Source organism: Acanthochromis polyacanthus, chromosome 14 (genome assembly GCF_021347895.1).
Source record: "Acanthochromis polyacanthus isolate Apoly-LR-REF ecotype Palm Island chromosome 14, KAUST_Apoly_ChrSc, whole genome shotgun sequence".
In the NCBI taxonomy this organism is placed as follows: domain Eukaryota; kingdom Metazoa; phylum Chordata; class Actinopteri; family Pomacentridae; genus Acanthochromis; species Acanthochromis polyacanthus.
In genome coordinates, this window is record NC_067126.1 from 33,367,333 (window position 1) to 33,389,389 (window position 22,057).

The 22,057-nt window shown below is 40.5% G+C and overlaps 1 protein-coding gene across 1 annotated transcript in view; it reads right to left on the minus strand.

Annotated features, from left to right (window-relative positions):
* Positions 1-12,602, minus strand: part of gpm6bb (glycoprotein M6Bb) — a 32,031-nt gene extending 19,429 nt beyond the window's left edge. The window contains exon 1 of the mRNA XM_051959262.1: positions 12,454-12,602. Coding sequence (XP_051815222.1) covers positions 12,454-12,457 — 4 coding nt within the window. The 5' untranslated portion in view covers positions 12,458-12,602. The remainder of the gene's footprint in view (positions 1-12,453) is intronic.
* Between the last annotated feature and the right edge of the window lie 9,455 nt (positions 12,603-22,057).

Below are 22,057 nucleotides of genomic sequence, written 5' to 3' on the forward strand. Positions count from 1 at the left end.
CAGAGTCAAAGCCCGAGTCCTGCATGCTCGGATTCAGCGTTGAGACAGCGCCACTCCCCTACTTGAGGACACAATCTGAATGATGATGAAGCTCATACAAATGAAGGAGGCTTCATTGTGGGTCAACCTTTCACGCTGTGAGACTGGGGGCCCTGAATACTCCTCAGTGTTCAGTCACCCGTGAAGACCTGCACCCTGCTTGGCTCGAAAACTGAAGGAAGGAGTTCTCAGGGAACCAGGTCCAGACCCAAGCACCACTTACACCCACTAGCAGCCTGAGAATGCAGAATCGCTACTGCAGAACAGAGGAGGACAGATCGAGTCCGGAGGAGACCGTGTGAGGAATGACTCATTGTGAAGGTCTGATGAAAGGCGGACGAAAACAGAAACCGATCATCTAAGTAGCCCTGGACATTTTGCTGCGCTCATGGAAAATACTTTCCATTTCTTGGAGCTTGTAAACATTGTTCTGCAATTTGTTGCAGCCAGTTTCATTCCTATGTGCTGTAGAGGCATTACTGACCCAGTTTCATATTCAGATCCTTTTCATAGGTCAATCAGGTCTGTATGTCTCCCTCCATGTTGGGCATCAATCCAAGATATTGATTGGTTTACAGAAGCACCCTACCACAAACCCATTATACAGATCCATTCATTTGTTTGTTGACCCATTTTCCTCTGTAAGTGTGCTGAAGACCAAAAGCATTACAAATGACTTTGGCTGAACAGTTCAGTACATGGTTTGTTTGAAATCAAATCCCTTCACCTCACCCTAAAAGTACAGCTACTACGGCCATATGGTGATTAAATGTAGCAATCCATGATGAAAAAATGTCCTCACATTACTATGGAAAAAATAAATATGCTAACAGTCCTCATTCATTATAGCAGAGAGTGAGGGGGGAAAGCCACAGTGGGATGACTTATAATGAGCCTTGTGCTTCCTTTTGGCTCTGGCAAACGGCTATAAACTAAGAAAATTCTTTCTTTTTCCTCCAGCGCCATTGTGTACATAGCAGAAAAAAGAAGTCAGAGGAAACTCGAAGGTTAAAAGGCATTCAGTTCTTTCATGGAGCCAAGCTTAAGCTGGGGCTTTTCAAGCTTCTGTATAAACTTTAGGATCTGTAGATGTTTTACTTGTTTTTACTTTTACCAAGTAGTGATTATTTTCTTTATCAATTATCCTTTACACTATTTCCCAGTGCCAAGGTCTGTATGTCAAAAATGGTAGACCAAGTTGATTTGTCTGACCACCAGCCCAAAAGTTCCTTAAAACACCATGTCTGGAACTCAAACACACCCTGCAATCTCCTGTTAAACCTCGATTCAGAGCTTTAAATGATATCTGACAGTGTTTAAAATGGTATTCTTACCAGATGCCGTTGAAATCGAGATATAGTTTGCAGATTTTATGAAGACAGGACCTCGTCTCTTTAACCGGCCAAACCTCAAAAACAACAAACCCTTGCATTATTTTTGTGGTGCAGCATATCATTCCACGGATCAACTCATTGTTCCTCAAGCTGAAGAATTCCACCACAAGAAGAAAGCTACTCGAGTGCGCCGAACTTCCTGCAGCACGGTAGCGAAAAATCCAACTCTGCTATTCGATTTCAACCGCTTCTAATAGAGACATGCATTATGTCTTGGTGTTTCTGCCATTGTACAATCTCTAGATTTATTTTTCTCTGACCGGTGTTATTATGAACGTTCGACCAAACAATGCCCAGGGTATCTGACTCTGCACTACTCTAATTGCATGTTTGTGCTGCTATCGTGTTAGGTCTGGAAGTGGACCAAGGATGCCTGGCAGTCGTGTTTTTCCTCTAAAAATGACTTCACAACCCTGAGTCTCTGGCACCTCCACAGCAACTGAGGTTTTGGCCTTAGCGTGTTTCAAAGAAAGCAAGACACAGATGCTTCGTATTATATATTCCTTATAGCGCACAGTACCTTGGATGCTGCCACCATGGCTTGGCCGGACAGAAAACAATTGCTATATCAAAATCTGTGACCTAAAGAATTTCATAATTTCAGTCTGGAGTCAGAAGAGTAAATCAGCGCCAGGAAACAGACACATAAACCTACAAAAGAGCGAGTGGGAGAGCGATACGGTGTGTTTATAGCAGTTGTACTCCACCGCCCCCACTAAGCAGGCCACAAACTTCCATTTTAGAGAAAAGTAAAGGTCTTAGCATAATTGTTTGTTTCTCTTTCAGTGTGTACTAAATATTTTAATGATGCCTCTGGTCTGGAAAAGGCTTCGGTGCCTTTGCGGTCTGCCACGCTTAGATTATGGAGCCGTTCAACCGGCAAGAGTCTCTGCAAGAAAACACCTCTCCATTATCCAGTTACAATAATGCTACATAACAACCTCTTGTCTTATCAATCAATACGGTGATCACACTTTCCCAAGAAGCAGAGATGAATGCGAATACCCAGTCTAACCTGTAGTTTTGTGAGAGAAATTACGAGGCGTTATACTTTGTATTTTCTCAGATGATGGGATAACAACACCATTTAGCAATTTGCCATGCAATTGCTGTGTAACTCTGAGCAAAGGTGGCACACTATAATTTTCCTAAGTGAATGTTCCTCATTCTTTTGGATGCTTGAGAGTAGCTGAAAAAGGACATTACACACAGACATATTAGTTGCCTGTAAGTTTAAATGGAAAACGTGTAGCTGAGATGAACCCAAGGTAACTGAAGTGGATTAGAACTGCTGTGTTTTTGGCTACACAATGGCAAGGAAAGGCTGTTGTACTTATATATCACATATGACATGGAGGCAGTTTGAAATGCTTTACACACTCAAAGCATGACATCCAAAAACATTTTTTCAAAAAAAAAAAAAAAACAGCAAAATTAATTTGGATAGACCAAAATATGACTGAAATTATGAAAAAATGACACAATACATGAAGTTAAGCATAAATACAAAAAGAAATGTGAAATGTTGAATGCAGGTCCAATATTCAGTCCCATTTTAGCTCTGGTTTTGGTCTCCACCAACTTTTAAGAAAAATATCTGCCATTTTAGTTGCTAAATGTTGCTACAGTGAGTTTTTGGTGAAGATAACAGCCTGCTTGGGCTAAAACAATGAGACTTTATAAAAGTTGTGTTACTACAATATGAGCAGTTCCTTTCACATATAAGTTGTGATGTAATAAATGGTTGATATAGAGTTGCTTTTTACAGATTTCTGTTTTTTCTTCCTGCATTTTTTGTCATAGCTCCTAAAATGTGATTGCCCTTCTAATCTGATTTAATCTCTCTCCTCTCTGTATCTTTATGTTTGTTTCTTTTACACACATTAACTGCAAACTGGACCCACCTTACAGCCACTTTTACCTCCCCAGAGCCTTTTGGAATATATGACACACCATTTAACTGCACTGAGATTAAAATAAATCCCACTGAACTTCCCTTAATCCTTTAAATACAAAATCTATCACTGTCAGCTATTTCATATTTAGCTCAGCACCAATCACCACTCAGTTACTTGAGTAACGAGACAGCAGTCAGTTTATTAGTATATATGTAAGTAGTTTTATTTTGTATCTCAGATGCACATATATGTTGACTAAAATGTACAAATATCCTACTTTTTATTAATAATTTGCAGTGAGAATAGCCTGAAAACCCAATTTCTATAATGATTATCACAAAGATCCATGAATTTATTCATGGTTTATCTTTCAGACATGCATGCAAAATGCTGAAGCACACCAAATTTAGCTCAAGATTTAAAAGGCCATCTCTAAGGAAAGTCTGCGTTGTCATGTCAGCAGGAACAGAAGTAGCGTGAAAACGACAGATTTTCCAATTTGATGCTTCAGACTCCATATGTCCACCATAAACGGAGGATCCTCGCAGCTCAAACGTTCTCACACTCCAGCTGCTTGAATGGCAAACAACACGGGGGCCGGAGACTTTCATTTTCCTACTTGTTGCGCAGTGCATGGGCATGTGAATGCACACACAATAGAGACATAATGAAGCACCGAGACATGGAGACAGCAGACGAGACTCTCCAGCTAATCTTGGGGTTTTGCTTCCCATGAACGCCCCCCCGACCCTCCCCAGTGTCTCCCCCAGCTGCTGGGATCTCTTTCTCTGCGTCACTCCTGCCGGCCCTATTGTCCTCCGCCTCACGCTGCCAACCTCTCACCCCTGACCCAAGACTTTACCCTTTTGAAATTCCCCCTCCAACCCCTTATTAGACGGAGCCTCCTCCTTTCAGCCGGTCAGACCCCTCCATGTCAGGATTCGCTGTCAGCGCTATGACAACAGAGCAGCAAGCACACAGATCACTTTAATGCCATTGTTGCAACACAGTGCCTCCCGTGTATCAAAGCCTCCGCATCCTAGGGCTGGATCCTGGAAGAACGTGAGCGGTGATCATAACCTGAACCTGACACTTCCACCCCTGCAGAGATGCGTTTGTCCCTTAGCTTCAGAGTTTAACTGTAACAATAAGTGGTGACATACCAGCCCGATCTCACGAGGATTCGTGAAACTGTTACGTAAATTTTTGTTTCGGTTTCGTGCGCACCAACACGATTTCGTCATGTTTTTCGTGCCACTCACCACGAAATGCGCACCAATGTATTTTAAACGGCGGACTTTTCGTGCCACCCAGAACGTATTTCAAACGAATGTGTGTATTATATTTTTAATGTAAAACCATGGCGAATCCAACGCTATATTTTGCATGACATCGTCCCTAACCATAACCCTAACCATAACCTAACCATAACCTAACCATAACCCGGTGGTACACTTACCAATTTGCATAGGAATTTAAAGAATGTCCGGCGGCCGGCGGCCGCAAACGCGATCACACAAGCAGTATACGCCGATGGACAGCTTAGATCGTCATGAATCCGCTGGTATAAACCACTTTCAGCTGTGATTACCACAGCGGGTTTCGTTGTGAGCAACACGAAAAACATTTCGTGGTGAGCGTCACGAAAAACATGACGAAATCGTGTTGGTGCGCACGAAAAAGAAACAAAAAATTTACGTAACAGTTTCACGAATCCCCGTGAGACCGTGTTGGACATACAGCACACCACAGGAAAAGGATGGAAGCAAGTGATTGGGGGTGTATGCTCTACCCTGGCTGACCTCTCTGAGAGTGGGTCAATCCATTACTTCATTGCTTTAAGCACTGATAGGCAGTTTTCTAACAGCAGAGACTGTAATTATCCTGTCCATCAAACTGGACATTGCAAAGCATCCACAGTGCCAAGCGGAACCCATTTAAGGCACCATCTGATGTGATGCAGTCTCTATCAGTGTCTAAACAATGATGTATTCTGTGAATTATGTCTCCTTAGATGGAATTAGATGATGCATGCTGCACGTGTACCAAATAAAAACCACCGCTGCTCTGATAATACATCATAAATCATTTTCATCACGTTCTGCTTGCAAGGACAGACCCCTTTGGCCTTTCACAGAGATTAAAAATCATGTGCAAAACTTAGAAAATTACTTTTTTTACTTGACATGCCATTGTAACTTTTCTTTTCTAAGCTTTTCTTGACTTTTCAGTCACTCACAAGCCATATGTCACATTCAAATTACTATAACAAACACAACCAGTGCAGCTACAGGCTACCTTCACACGGCATGGGAAAATTTCTGCATACAAGCCACATTATGCACAAATCCCGTCTTTCACACGCTTGATCTGTACATTACAGATGTTCTGCTCCTTCACAACATTACTTTTCAGCTGCAGTCGATCTATTGTCACGGTATTGTTCTCCCATACAGTAGAGGTCAAAAGCTAAGATAACTTATGAGACCTCTCAGTGGTGTAGCTATAATATTCATCCGGCTAACTGATTTTTCCTCTGCTCTGCGTGTGGTTACGAGGTCAAGCTGTTTTTCAGACAGAAACATCTGGGATTTCCTCTCCCCTGAAGCTGCTAGCTGGTATTTTTTCTCTTTGTCCCTGTAGTAAACCTACACTGACTGACACAAAGGCCTTAAAAAACTTTGAAATGTGCACAGATAGTAAAAACATCACACATTACTGAATCCTCAGTCATGTCTTTCAAGTTGACTATTTTCTAGCATTCGGCAATTTAGTTAAATTGAAATCCATCTTCTCAAAGTCCCAAACGGTCTGTGTCTGTGAAGGAAACAGCCTCCCCAAACATTCTCCCCGAGCTATTGGGTTTCCTGCAGCTGTCGCTTTATAAAAGCTCAGCTATTGCAGATTTTCATCTGCTTGGCAGTAGTGCCTCTTCCTGCCTATCAAGCCTTTCTCTGGAGGATAATAACCAGACAATGCAAACTCTCACTTGGAAACCTTGGTCAGGAAAATGTCTCCTGGCAAGAGGGAATGACTTTTCTATCACATGTGGTACCGCGTCACGACAACATGCGCAGAGTGGAGTCATGTGCATTTCCTGCATCTTAGATGAAGAACACAGCAAGTTTTGAGGAAATGTCCCCACAAGATTTGCTTTTGTGACAGTTTTATCATAAAAACAAAACTTCGTATAATATTTTAAATAGGATTTTACACATAATTCTGAGTACAGAGGCGAAGAAACAACCATAAAGGGTTACATGGGCATTCATTTAAATTCCTGCTTAATTCATCCCAAGCGTAGCATTTGGCTGCATCCCAGTGGTCCCAGGCTGTCTGGCACGGCCCTTCATATGGTGAACATTTCTCATTGGTGTGCTGGGGTACCCCAGATGCTTTTGTCTTACGGTTGTTTAGCAGCTGCGTAAAAGCGCTGAGGACAAAGACCTATCTGTGGAGGGTTGAATACACTCAGTGGGCACACAGCCAACAGCTCAATCCTATAGGCTCCCACAGCTGAAAAGCAGACTAATGCATTCTGCTCTTACTTCTGACAGATGATCTTACAGGGAAATTAGCTGGAGGATACTTTATTTCTTCTGAGTTCCCTTAAGTAGTTTCACATCTGAACTGTGGTCACATCAAGCTCGGAAATAATTTTAGATATAAGTTTTTCAAACTTAGAAACAATGCATGCACTGTGTTTTTTCCCTTTAAATAGGAAGGAATAACACATTGTGTTGAAAGCACCAGCAATCTTAGCTGGCACATCTCCTCACCTTCATCCATGATGATAAAGTGCTGAAAAACACTCCAAAAGCTAACTGTGACAGCTCCTATAATCTTCCAAAAGGAAATTCTGAAGGCTGGCTCTGAACTTAATAGCATCTTTGCTTATTAATCAAACTAAAAAATAAGATTTGAGCAAATGGGAGGCTGGTAAAGCTCAGCTAGAACAAGCAGGTAGCGAGTGCCACTAGTGACACCTGTCAATCAACCATCAATAGTCTTATTAAAGGAGCAATATCTATTATAAACTGCTTCAAAAAGTTGGTCCCCAGGAAATCTGCAAACGGGTGTCCTGAAAGTAAATTTTTGATAGCAGCTCCAATGGCCATACTCATTGCCTCCTTCATATGCATCTCAACTGTATTCTTCCATTCTCAAATTTGAGGGAAACAATTTCTTCTTGATTGCATTTAATTCTGTCATATCACAAGCACATTTCTAGTCAACACGTCTTTGCCATTATTTTCTCGTTTTACAGTCACGTCTTTACAGCCAACCAGTCATAGACTGATCACCATGGTAACTCAGAAAATGAAGGAGAAGTTTCAAACATGATGTGAAAGGGTCATATTTTAACTCACAAGTATGATATTTTCCTAATCTAATCAGAATAGTTTTAGCATCTAAACTCGAAACATGACTTCACCTTCTAGTGGAAACTTTGTGCCTCTTTCACACGAAAAGCATTTCCGACAAAACCATAGTCAAACTTTCGGGGAAGAATGCATTTTAGCTGTGGAGGGATGTGATTTTTGAAAGAGAGTTGCATATGTAAGCTCTGCATTAAAACAACACCAGAGATTGCACTGGTCTGGTGTGGGATGTGCTGTTTCAGCAACTGATTAGACCTGGAATACAATCAAGAAAGTCCTGTTTTGAACAAAATTCCGGAGTGGAAAAAGTTGACTTAACTTTTTTACTTAACTAATGTACTTTTTTTTTTTTGCATAATCCCCCTGCTTTGCTCTGCCTCATTTAAATGCACAGTGAGGCTGCTGAAGTGAGTCTGAAAGCGACCTTCGGCTTCAGCATTTAACCCTATGCTGGTCAACTAGTGACTCTAATCCTTTTGGTTCATATTCTTACAGAGCTGAAACATCATCTAGAACAGGTTTCTGTGCTTTAAGGTATCCTTGCTTACCCTCAGGTCATTTTAGGAATACAAAATTGACTATTTAATAAATGTCTCATGCTTATACGACATGGAGAAAGCTTATCAAAGTAAAGGCATGATTTTTTTGGGTGGTGTGGAAAATGTGGATGTGGTATGACAACAGCAAACACTGCAGAGAGGCCGAATGCCTGTTGGATCGAGCAAATGTTCATCAGCTGCAGCGTCTCTTTGCTTTCACCCTCCCCGACCCATTATTTCCCATAGGCCTTCTGGAACAATCCTCTGACTGTGAACAAAACACTGATACAGATTCCACTGACAAATCTCACCTCTGCACTCTGCATACATGCACTGATGTAAGACTGAAGGGAAAAGAAACTGCATTCACCAGTTTAGCTTTGATAATCACGGATGTGCTTCTGTAGTCTCGCAGAAGATATAAAGACCAGATTGTATCCTCCGACACCGGGGTGCAGCTGCTTATGCATGTCTGAAAAGCTGCATTCTCCTGCATATAGGGAGTATTTTCAGATATTTTAATGGCATCCTGTGTCGGTCACGTGGCAGAGCGACTGTGACGTCTCCCAAAACAAGGGTGAACTTCCAAAGACACACTTGTGTCCCTTTTGCTCAGCTGTGAATAGGCTTTTAGCGACAGCGATGGCAAAGGCACATGCTTGAGCAGGCATCCCTGCTCAGGAACTTCTATTCCTATCATTTCATGTCACAATACTCAATGGCTCTCTTTGTAGTCGGAGGAGTTATTAGCTCAACAAATTAACATGACGGCTCTGGCAGACCTGGTTGGATGGAAACAAAAAATAAATAAATTGCAGTGGCAGTGGAAAGCAGTGAAGATGAGAGAAGAACAGAGACCCAGAGAGAGAGAGAGGATGGGGATTTCAGAGGAAACAAAGTGGAGCAGGAAGAGGAGCAGGAGATGAATGAAGTCCTGATTGAACTAAAGGGGTTTCTTTTTTAGAGCTGCACAGTTGGGAAAATGTCAGGAAAAAACAAACTGTATGGGCCTCATCTGCTGTACAATTACTGAAGATGCTCAGTCACATGGTATGCCAAATGGAAAGTAGCCCAGAAATCATGCAACTATGACAGCGACTACCTCATTATGGAGGATATTCACTGTAATTAATGATTGCAAACCAAAGAGGAGAAGCAATTTAGGAATTATTGATGGTGACATAAAAATGTGGGATCAGCCATAAAAGGTTAGCAGATTCTTTATGTGGATTCAGGCGCATTTCCAGACGCAGGAAACCCAGAGCTAACAGGAGAATGTTTGGATTGACGCAAACAAACACAAAACAGCAAAGTTCAATTTTGCTCTCAGCGGCCTTTGAACGTCTCCGTGGTGACTCATCCTTGCAGTCTTGTGTTTTTCTTCGCATGTCTTGGGAACAGAAGCCTGCACATATGACCCATGGTTTGCCTCTGAGCAGAACAAGCATGAGTCAACGAAAAGCAGGGGGGGGGAAATTATCAGACTTTCTGTTATTGCTCTGCCATTAGCTGACAGGTTGTTGATTCCAAAAGTGCAAAAACACCTCCGCTGGCACAGTACGAGCTGTCATGGGTCTTTCCTCTCCTCAGAGTCAGGATGCAGGGTCACAGCGCATACAGTTCACCACATGAGATTGTGACACTGATCACTGCTGATGTGTAATCAGACACTTTCCAGACATCCTAGTTCGGATGAGAGCAGGAATGCACAGCATCAAGCAGCGCAAGACGGGCCAACACCTCAGAGACACCACGTTTGGGGGTCATCAAAGGACACAACTGATCAGATTTCTGCATAAAATCTTCACTTATAGTCATAAAACTGTTCCAAACCTCCACATGTACAGTAGCAACCACGAGCTGAGCCACTTTATTAAAACTATGTGTTTAATTAAAGACACGTTTAAAACTGCCAGCTGTGATTATCTCTCCTTTTCTTGATTTATTCAAAAGCACTGATGTAACCTCTGGATATGGTTTGCATTCAACCTTGATGAACTTTTCCACAGGGCCACCACGGTCAACTCAAAACACTCCGACTAGAAGGTCCACGACTTTCCAGAAGGAGAAACACTGATTCCTTTTCTGCCATCAAAGCTCCAAGAAGAACAGATGCACTGTTCACAGTCTTGCCCATAATTTGCTGGATCTGATTAACTGGATCTCCTTTTGTAAATGTTAAGCACATAATTAAATTTGATCCTTAAGAAATAACTTGAAGAAAACAGCTAATTTCCACACGCTGTTTTTCCAAGTGTGTCCTAATCGCTGCCAACAAGTTCAGAGAAACATATAAAAAAAAGAAGAATCTTTGTTTATGTTTGACATATTTCCTCCGTATAGCTCGAGGGCTTCCATCTGCAGCAATAAAAACTTACTAGGCTTTCTCTGCTAAAATAAGTATGATCATCACATGCAAGAAAGAAAATTACCATCCTCAGGCCAGCTCTTTCTCTCTCTGAATTATCAGTAGAGCTGAAACCACAATTTTCTCCAGCGTATTTAGTTATCAAAGGACCCAAACACCAAGAACTTGACGAGACATTTGTGGAGAACGACTTGCTGTCTCCCTCTAAACTGAGTTCAATGGACTGCAGCCACGTTATCCTCCCACAGCCTTCACACGGGCCAATGCGCTGCTAAATCGTTCGGGGCAAGGACAGAGGAGAATCTCTCTGAAAAACACGCGGCCCCTTGGTGAGGTGAAGGTTGCCATAAAATCAAATTAGACATAAGTTATGCAACTGAATGACATCTTCACTTCGCAGCTCCACACACCGTCAGCTTCACGATATCCTGTTTACTTTGGGCCGGACCTGCTTCATGCACACAGTTAATCCATTTTTCTGTTTTCAAAGCACTTTTTCACACCAAACACAGCAAATCACAGCGCAGCAGTATGATATCCATTTCTCTGACACGACAAAAGGAGACCTTTATAGCAGCTAACAAGTCTCCAAATTAATCTCCTCATGCACACAACAAGCCTACATCCCCCCCCCCCCCCCTAAAAAAAGGCCACAGAGAATATAGTGAATATAAAATGGAAGCTTTAGGAAGTGGACAATGCACAAGGGTTGATTGCCATGCAGAGTAATATCCTCTATGAAGCAGAGAATAACGGTCTGTGGGGAATTAGTTCACAGGGCATCCGCTATGAAACTTGCAATTCAGTGAACTTCTCTCTCTACATTAAGAGCCACTGAAGTCGCACAAAGGAGCAGCTCCAAATTAGGAGCACAAAGGCGCTTCTGTGAGAGCTTCAGAGCGAATTAATGAGCATTGATACACATTCTCACAGTGTTCTTCCCCTGGCCTTGGTTGCACTGTGGCAAACAAGACAAGCTATTAAATACTGCCCGAACCCAATTTAACAGCTCAAAAAATGGTACAAATATGATTATAAAATCAATTAATGCCATTTTACAGTTTGATATTCAGTCCAATGTAGAAAGAGAGGACTTTTTTCCATGTGTGCCAACCCATCTGGTTCACAGTTTATCAGTCAAGTTAGTGAAGTTACTAAACATCTACGGCATGAATGCCTCATTCCTCCTGCAAATCCCCCACCCCAGCACAGATGGTCAACACTTGGGACTGATTTAAAGATGGGACAGTCTGAACAACTCAGCCCTTCAGATAAAATTCACAAGCTCTGGCATGAGCTCCAGCCATTGGAGCATCTGACAAAGGCTGCTTCCAGTAACTGTGAATCACTCTTTACCAGCAGCCACAACCTTTCACCTTAATGACAATCACAATCTGCAACGTGATCAATCAGTGCTGATTAATAATAATCAATAAGAGCTGATAAAGAAAGGCGTGGTCAATTGAAAACAGGTTTTGATCGACTCTTTTTTTAGAGCAGTGAAGGCAGCCAGTTGATCTGGACTTAACACCTCCACAGACTCACTGAGTTGACTGCAGGAATCCTGATAATCTCTCTAATCGCTTTCCTCAGGTTGCTTCAGCAGTCTGCTCTAATGCCGATTCTCATGAAACCGGGTCAGGTAAACAGTCTCCCCATGCAACACTTCCTCGCAGCTCACAAAAAGAGAAGTTCACTCTTGCTCAGTTTACTATAAAAACAAGCGGCGCGCCCCGAAAGTTGGAGCGCAGTGCGAGCCATCCTGTCAACGCGCAGAGGCGACACTTAAATCCGCCTTAAAAGCTGCAGGAATGTTAGTCGGTGAGAACTTACCCATTTTTCTTGTCTTGCAACTTTTCCCCTAAAGCGTCCGAAGTTTGGCGATCGGCTGAAAGTTGAGCCCCAGCTACAGTGATGTTGCGTCCTGGGATGCACACTGGCCGCCTGGCTGCTTCGGTACTCTGCGCTGCGTCCCTGTGGAGACGGCCGGGATGACGTCACCACGGAGGGGGGGATTATACTGATGAGAGGACGGAGCTCTTTCAGCTCTGCCTCCCCCCTCACCCAACAACACCACCACCTCCACCTCCTCAGCCCTGATGAAAAAAGTTTAGCAAGTTATTTTTCACGAGCAGCATTATCTTACTCCTGCAATCCTGTGCGTAAAGACGCGCATGGATTATCGTAGCCATTGTTAAGAGGTTGATCAAATTAACCCACTTCAATCAAGATTAGACTTGAAGAGAGTGGTGTCAGGTCAGCTGGGTAAAGCAGACAACAGAGAGATGAGACACATTATCACGTCAGGGATCACCATATGAGCTCAGGGACACTTTTGGCACTCTCATGTTTTACATTTATCTTCTAGAGACACAACTAACTAACCATTTGTTTTCAAGAAAATCTGTGAAAATATCCAAGGTTGTTGCACTGCTTTGCTGAATGTATATTTTCAGTCTTCAAAGACACGTTGCACTATCTCAGTCACAAAAACTCATGCACTGAATAATGCAGATTTCTACCCCGTCTCCGAAATTGTGCCAGATTTTGAGATTTGTATGATTTTACATGTAATTGTTTTAAATTGGAGAAACAAAGTTGGGAAAATGAGTCCAAAAAGGACAAAAGACATCCATCCCAATGCCACAAAATTTTTCACCTACCTCACTGCTTCCACTAAAGGGCAAGACAAACTTATTTAAATACATATATGCACCACAAACCTACATGAAGCATGGCGGCAGCAGTAATCTAAGCCTGTACATGCATACATTGGGATTTTACTTTAGATTTACAGTGTCTGCAGAAAAGAAACCCCAAAGGAGTTGTTTTTGCAGCCACACTTGGGTGTATGAGCTCTGTGATTTTAAAGATATCTCTCATGCTTGACTTTGCCTCTGTGCACTGGAATAAATGGCAGCCTTTCAAAAAGATGGGGCCTTTAAAGAAACAATACCAATCACCATCAATCCAGCGCGCTGGTATCCGGTATCCAAGGAGGTCCGAGCACCCCCAAATCCAATCCAGTCTTTTCATTGGTGGCCAAGTGGGCAATTCTCAAAGGCTTGTTTCATGGTCAAACAGGGCATCTTCCCAACATGGCGAACACAAAAAGTGTCTGAAAGGCAAATATTTAACCGGTCAACTTCAGAGCCGCAAAGACAACATCATCCTTTTTTCTATGAAAGTATATATATTAAGCTCCCTATATACATGTACTTATTCTTTTTATGTTTGTTTTCTGTGTCACATTTGGGCTGTGAACACTTTTCATTTTTTATTATTTTCATTTTTCAAACGTCAGCCTATATAAATCTGCTTGAATGGAGCCCACGTATGCTTAACATGGCAACCATCAGTAAGAAGTTCGTTTATTTTTTACCATATTTTTTCATGTTATTGGTCATTGCCAAACCTTAAAGTGTACTTTCTTTGCATCTGATAAGTCATATACAGGTATACGCTAGTATTCAGCTGATGTAGCATGAGATTCTGCATTATCATAAACCTAAAGTGCCACCATCGCTCTGTGTGTGTGCTTTTTCTTTCTGTTTGTGTACATGAGCTGCATATCAGTGTGTGTGTGTGTGTGTGTGTGTGTGTGTGTGTGTGTGTGTGTGTGTGTGTGTATACTTGTTTCTGCTATACCGGTGGGGACTTTGACCTGACTATTTGCTATAAAGGTGGGGACTTGTCTTATGGTGGGGACCTAAAATGAGGTCCCCACGGGTGGCAACACCGTTTTCTTGGCCATATTGTTGTTAATAAAAAATGTAAAAGTGCAAAAACGTTTGTTTAGGGTTAGGCATTGATTTGGTGATGGTTAAGGTTAGGGTTAGGGTAAGGGTTAGGAGTTAGATATGAATGGGAGTCAATGGTAAGTCCCCACCGGTATAGAAAAACAAACGTGTGTGTGTGTGTGTGTGTGTGTGTGTGTGTGTGTGTGTGTGTGTGTGTGTGTGTGTGTGTGTGTGTGTGTGTGTGTGTGTGTGTGTGTGTGTGTGTGTGAATAGAAGATCTGCATGGGAACGTTCCAGCACTGTGCTGGCTGTTACAGCAGGCACAGCAGCTGGCAGACAGCAGGCATGCAACTGCTATTAGGACGGACCAAAGCAAAACAAAACACATCAGACAAAGCCTTTTTATCCGACATTACACCGTACATATGGTCATGTCACTTACAGAGCGATACATCCAGGACATGACGTTTTATTCTGTGGGTGGATGTGTTCTTTAAAACAGTTTTCTTGTTTCTCACCATCAACCTTTAGCACCTTAACATTAGTACAGTATAACAGATTAATAGGTGACATAAAAACGCCGCAAATGTCCATTTAAACTGCATTCTGGAAATATGTTGTGCTGTTTGGGATCCATCAGCCTGCAGATTTATTGAGTGTCTGATTGATGTAAACTAATATCTCTACCAGAGAGGCAATATAGGGAATTACAGACGAAGACCACGCATTTCTTGAAGCAATTTTCTCTGTTCTCATTTATGTTATGTTCCTAATTAAGAATAAGCACAGTGAAACAGGGATGATGGCAGGCAGTGGAGGCAAATTGAGGTAATCCTGCAGCGTCTAATTGCAAATAAAGAAAAGCTGCCGAAGCGCTGTACCAAACACAACAGCCACCATGGTTACAAACCACTGAGAAAATGGCAGACACTGTGAATGGGCTCAAAATGACGGGCGGTTTAAAGCGCGCTGAGAGCAGAAGTTGGCACCGGATCGAATGTTACATGACTTGGTTGGACAATTCTGGCCTGCAAGGCGTTCCTTAATGCGTCAGGTCATTATAGCTGCAGAAGTAGAACGACAAAACTCCCTCTTTATATAGGTCATCAAATGAGAGTTTCTAGTTACATAAAAATCCAAAGTATCCCCGTCTTTTGGGATAAAGTCGAGTATGGAATGTTTGCTAAAGATAATTTCATTGATTGCTTCATTTTTTCCCAAATAGCTTTTCTTAGAGTAAACACATGTTAAGAAAAAAGTTTGCAAACATCCAGTTCAGGCACACATCTATGGAAAAAGCTCAGTGAGGTTAGCACAGGCAAACTTGCTCCAGCTCCAATGTTTTGTGGCCTAATCTGTAGGCACTCATTATATACGGACACATTTGACTGTTTTCCCAGAAAAGTTGTGGTTCAGCAAACAGATAAAATTTCATAAGTATTTCGACAGTTCCGCTTCTTCTTTTTTTTCCTGCAGGCTCCGTTCTGCAGCACATTCAATTTAAAATGAAATGATGGATACTACAAAGCGCCAGCTCTCAGGTTCAATTCTGAGCTGAAAGAATTGCGCATGAGATATAGCCCCCTTTTAAAAAACACCAAATAGCAGGGGTTGAAAAGTAATTGGACATTACTAAATGTATCTTGGGCCGCTTTGTGTTATTTTAATGTTAGTTCATGCACAACAGAGCGTAAAGAGTGCGCATTCCAATTGCTGAAAACAAGACTGTGTCGAAGAAGAGCCGAAAGGGGCTGCAGTAGAAGTTTGGGAGGGAAGTGTTTGATGATGTTTATAGCTTGGTGCCTTCAGGCAGTCAGTGAATACACATGGTTTCAACAAAATATGATGAATTTGTCTCACTTAATGTACTCTTTATCTGTCTAAGTCCTAAATTTGGGTCATTCTGTGTTAAAAGAGATTCATCTCCAACCCTGTTCCTCCTATACGGATACTCAAATTCAAGCTAAAGACTTAAAAATAGCATCTTTTTGGAGTGGGTTTCATTTCAATATATGCACAGGGACCACCCAAATATTTACAATCTGGATTTCTGCATCTCTACTCAATACTTTTTGTGTGTTTATTATTGTCTCAGACAGATTGTGTCAATTTATTGCTTACAATAAAACTCTGGCTGCAACAGATGATGCACTTTTCACTACAAAAAACTCTGTATCTCCATGTATGTGTTATGGAAGTGGGTATTGCTGATTTCCGTGCTTTAAGATAAACTCAAGCATGAGCTGCTCTGCTGAGATATTCCAAAAATCGTCTCAAAGCCCAGCGAATAATGTAATAAATGTGTAACCGCATTGTGCACTCGAACAAAAGGAAACAGCTTAACGCAAAGTGAGGGGGAAAGTGAATCACTCCAAACCGTTTTGCATTTATATGTAAAATCAAATCCCTTTGAACACCGAGAATACAACAGCTCCTGCGACTTTGACCCTGTGGTGCAGTGAACAACGTGAGGTTTAGTGTGGAGTCAACATCTGGTTTAGTATTTGAAAAGAAGTGGAAAATAATGCTCCATTGCCATCGCAAGGAAAATACAGAAGAAGCATGTTGTTTACCTCCACTGACAAAAGAGTTGAATCTAATTTGCTCGCCTATTAAACTAAATCCTGCTTGTAAGTTAAAAACTAATGCCACTTGTTGGACAAACCATGCATTCACTGTTTTTTCCAAACTCTTCTCCAACTTGCCGGGTAATTCTGATTATATCTCGATGGAGTTTAACTAAATAAATGTCTTGGAAGGCTTTTGAGGGGATATCAGTCTCCGCTGGAGGTTTTGAAAACACAAATGTATCACCGGCGCTGATGAGTCAGAGCAAACAGTGGAAACGTGGCGGTGACCCACTCCAGCAGGTCGAGGGGAGTGATGAACATGTAAGCAGCGCTGAGCTCATGTAATTTATCGCCCCTGAGGCTCAGGGCGAGAGGGCAGTCACAAAACAGCTCCACACACAGCTGGGAGCTGGGCAGAAAGTTAAGTCCTAGGCTGGTTATCTCCTCAAGCCCATGTGTGAGAAGAGAGACTTTTAAAAAAATAAGCGTTAGATCACTGTGGAGACTCGTGGCCAAAAAATCCAGACTGTTAGAAAACAGAGAAATTGTGTTACATCTGCTGCTCTTGATTTGCGGTGGTGTAAAGAGCTGGGAGTGGCCAGATTTTGAGGACTCCACAGACAGACTTAACTCTGGGAATGGAAAAACAAAGCAACTATGCACACCCTCGTGACTCTGCCAGAGATAATTGGGTCACAGTGACTCTGTTACTCTCTGCAGTATACAGGATGCATCAGGAAGAAACCATCAGCTGTGCTTTTGGATATTTAGAAGCAAAACACTTGATTCCTGCACGTATTAAACAAGTGGATAGAACAAAAATGACAGGAATGAAGCTGAAGGGGATCAAACTTATTCGAGCAAATATTGACTTAATTCTGAGATAAACTGCTGCTAAACTCCTGCACCGCTCCCATCATTTGTTGGCCGGCAGAGAGTAGAATCCAGTAATTCACTCAAGCAGGTTGAGGTTGAGTGTTTGACCACATGTTGGACGTTATTCGAGGCCGGTTCTCTGATGAGTGTGGTGAACAAATTAGCTGGAAAAGAAGCTTTTGGATCGATTAGTCAAACTGATGGAAACGAGGCCAAGAAGTCTATACTATGCTGCCATCTAGTGGGTTATTTTATGGTGATCAGAGGCGCAAAGAACATGTCCTCTTTACTGCTGACATGCATGTAGTGCTGATTGTGTTTTAATATAGCAAAAGCCATTAAATATTTAAGGATGCATTCAGCTTTTTATTATCTTTAAATGTCTTTGCCCACAAAACTACTCAGTGCAGAGAAATGATTCTATAATTAGGGGTACATTTCAGATCAACCAAAACAGGAAAAATCAGTGTCCTTTTGGCTAAATATTCTATTTGTTTCTATAGTGTACCCCTGGATTGTGGTAAATCCATTAATTGGCAAGCTTAAGCTCTAATGATTTCTTAAATATCCAAATCAACATAAATACCCAGTTCATTATTTTGTCTACTGTGTTACGGACAAAAATTGTGACGTAGAAGATATGAATAACGGGCTACGCATTTAATAAACAACTTCTTGGATCTATTCATCCTGGGTTTTGTTGTTGTTTGGTTGTCTAACTGCTTTGAAAGTAAGAATTTTGAGCTGAAATTGATATTCTGCGGGATATTATCATTAAGGATGACTATTTTTTTTCAACACAAATCCATATTACACTGAATTTTAAAGCTACTCCACATTATTTTGTAAGTCGTCACTCTCTAGAAATGTCCCCCATCATTTATCTTACAATTTAACCAACATTCAAAGTAATTATGTCACAAAAATCATATGTAACACAGCTGACAATACACATTAGGAAAAGAGGAGAGAAACCATTCTTTGCAACAAAATGACTGAAGAATGATTTCATGTCTATTAAATAGATTTAAAAACAGCTTTATTGTGTTTTAATGATTATTTTCGAACAATTAATGCTGAAATAATACATAAAAACTTCTATTCTATTGTTAAGTTTTAAGATCAAACTTGACGTTTAAGAAACCGGACAGCACAAAAACTGAAAGAAAATTGAATGAAAGAGAAAAATCATCCAATATACATTTGGTCATTGTTTGAAATAACGACCAGTAATGTTTGGTAAAATTGACAAATGCATCCCATGGACTATAAATGTGTCCCTAACTGTAGAATCAGAGAGAGATTGAGGGCAGATTTCTTAAGTCTCCTGCTCACAAAAACATCAGATTTTCACATGCACCTGATCCACTGATTCATTCACTGTGTGAGCTTTAAGTCCTAGGACCTGATGTTGACAAGCTGGTTGCTGTCACACTTTACAGAGAAACACAATATGCTGCTATATGAGCAACATCTTTAGTGTTTTCCCTACAGTGACAAGTCAAAATGTCTGCCGTGAGAAAACGTATGTAGAGATTTCCAAAGCTTTTGCTGGGCAGCATGTTTAGGTAATTCTACCGTCCTAAAGCCTGGGCAAAACAGTTTATCTTCCCAAATAGTCTCCATTTCTAAAAGGAATGTATTCATCAAGGTGCTTAAAACCACAAGTTTAATATTTACATGTTCCCTTTGAGGTCATGGACTTGTGTTGATATCACCACAGTCACTTCGGGTTGAAATTGTTCATATAAAGCTGAGATGTTTGTAAAAAGATGTTTAACTTGGAAGCTTACAGAATATCGGTTTTCTGATGTACGTAACGGGAGCAATAAACAGACAGCGTGACAGATCTTGTTTAGATCAATGATGTGTTTGTTTTTTGCTATTCTTCTTGAAAACTCCAAGTATGGAATTAAATTTTTTGGTTGCTGAGTTTGTTTATGGTGCTGCCATGTTCGTTGAAATGTAGTTTTCCTTCTTGAAATGTCAAAAGTAACAAATACGATGCACGTTTTCTACTAGACTTGCAGGATGATGAACAGAATTTTACCAAGCAATAATAAAAACAAGTATATTGATGTCAGTTATTTAGTGTTAATTCAACTGTATGTGCTAGTAAACAAATGTTATGCTGCGATTAATAAGCACTGTAGATGACATTTAATTGTGACTGTGCTCACTGATGTTTTACATGTTGAGGTGACATTTGTTTTCACCCTTTCACCCCAAAGTCATTGTTTTTGTATCATAATGCATCACTCCAGACATAGTGACAATTACAGTCAAACCTGTAGCATTTAACCCCACAAGTCATAAAACATCAGATCGACTCATCAGCTGGTTCAGATCAACCTTAATAGCTGCAGACATCTGTCTGTACCAGTGAGACAAAACACCAATATTGTCCATTTATCAGCAGCCGATGAGTAATTTTTAATAAACAAATGGCATTAATATTATTGTATTTTCTATCACATATACAGAAAGTCCGATTTCTCCAGAGGACTCCTGTTGACAGATTAAGCAGTGTGTTCGGTTTTACCTGAGGGAAATTATCAACTCATTGGATAACAGGCGACTTATGTTTCTTGAATGGTATCACCTCCCAGCAGCTGCTCTCCTCTTGACTCTCCTGAGTCTGGAAGGAAACCGTGTGGTTTTCTGTGCGCATGTGTGTGTGCGGTTTACATCTCAGCCCTTTATTGAAGTCTTAAAAATAATATTTTTATATATATATTCAAGGTACAAAGACTTGATTGCTGGATGTCAAACAGCTACCAGCGTTTGAGGAATAAATTGAACAAAATCTGGAAAACATCCCACAAATATCAATGAAATTTTAAATGTCTAAAAAAAAATCAAAAAAAGTAAATTAATTAAAAAATGTTGAATTTTTGCATAAAAAGTAAAATATCAATGAAATGTAAAATAAAACAAATTAAATGACTTAAATAAAAAATAAAAAATATGTCAAATATTTGTATAAAAAGTAAAATATCAGTGCAATGGTAAATGTCTACAAAATAAATGAATTAATTGAAAAATAAAAATAAAACATATGTCAAATATTTGTAAAGGAGGAAAGTATCAGTGAAATGTAAAATGTCTAAAAAAAATAATTATTTTTTAAAAAATATGTCAAATATTTGTATAAAAAAGTAAAATAGCAGTGAAATGCCAAATGTCTAAAAAAAATAAATGAAATAATTTTTTAAAAATTATCAAATATTGTTTTAAAAGTAAAATATCACCAAAAATAGTGAAACACTGCAAAACAAATATGTAAAACATTAAAAATAAAATCAAAATCAAAGAAACACTATATTATGGTATGCTAAAATTAGCATCTATCACTATCCAATGCATAGGAATTTAAAGGAAGGTGTTTTTACATTTTGATGCTTGAAATAGCCCATGAACTCCTGCATTTGGTGGGAGCCCTTCTGTTGCCTCTCTGGTTTTAATCCTTTTAACAATTCATTCCTTTTGTGATTCATTTTGCATCTTTTAATATCACGACTGATTGTTTTCCATTTCACCTCAGAGTGAATTTTCCTCCTTCCTAATCTAAAGAATGACAAGTTCATCCTGCATCGGCATGTACAAACATTACCAGATCTATATATTGATTAATCCTCTGCATGGATAACCTTCAGCACTTGTTCTATTCCCAAAAGGCAATTGTATCACATTTAATTGTCGCATCATTCAAGTTTTATATTGAAGTGATGCATCATAGCGTCCCTTTACAGACTGATTACTCTCCGCCGGCTCTGAACATAATTTCCCTGCTGTATCTTTTTCCCCCAAACGCTTTGCCGATGCTAATTGGAGATAAATGCATCTTCTCATATTTAATTCATTTACAGGTTTGGTGACCTCCAGTGGGTGAGTGTGGTTTTGTGCTTACTTCTACAAACAGGGCATGATTTTCAGAGAATCCATTAGCGCTCTGATTGTCAAATGGACCTTTATCAACAAGCTCCCACTCATGCAGCCACAGCTCTTGTTCTTTGCTGGGAAAGAGCAAATGAGGTGAATGGTGTGGTGGGAACTGGCTGAGCTTTATGTCAGTGTGACCCAGACCAACAAGATCTAATAGAAAGCCCTTCTTCTTCTGCGTTTTCTTCATTGTTATCGTGGTAAATCAACGCACCACCATGTGCTTCAACATGATTTGCATGCTCTGTAATCTATTTTACTATAATAAGGGTCAATATATAATTGCAGGACTTTTTGTAACATAGTTAA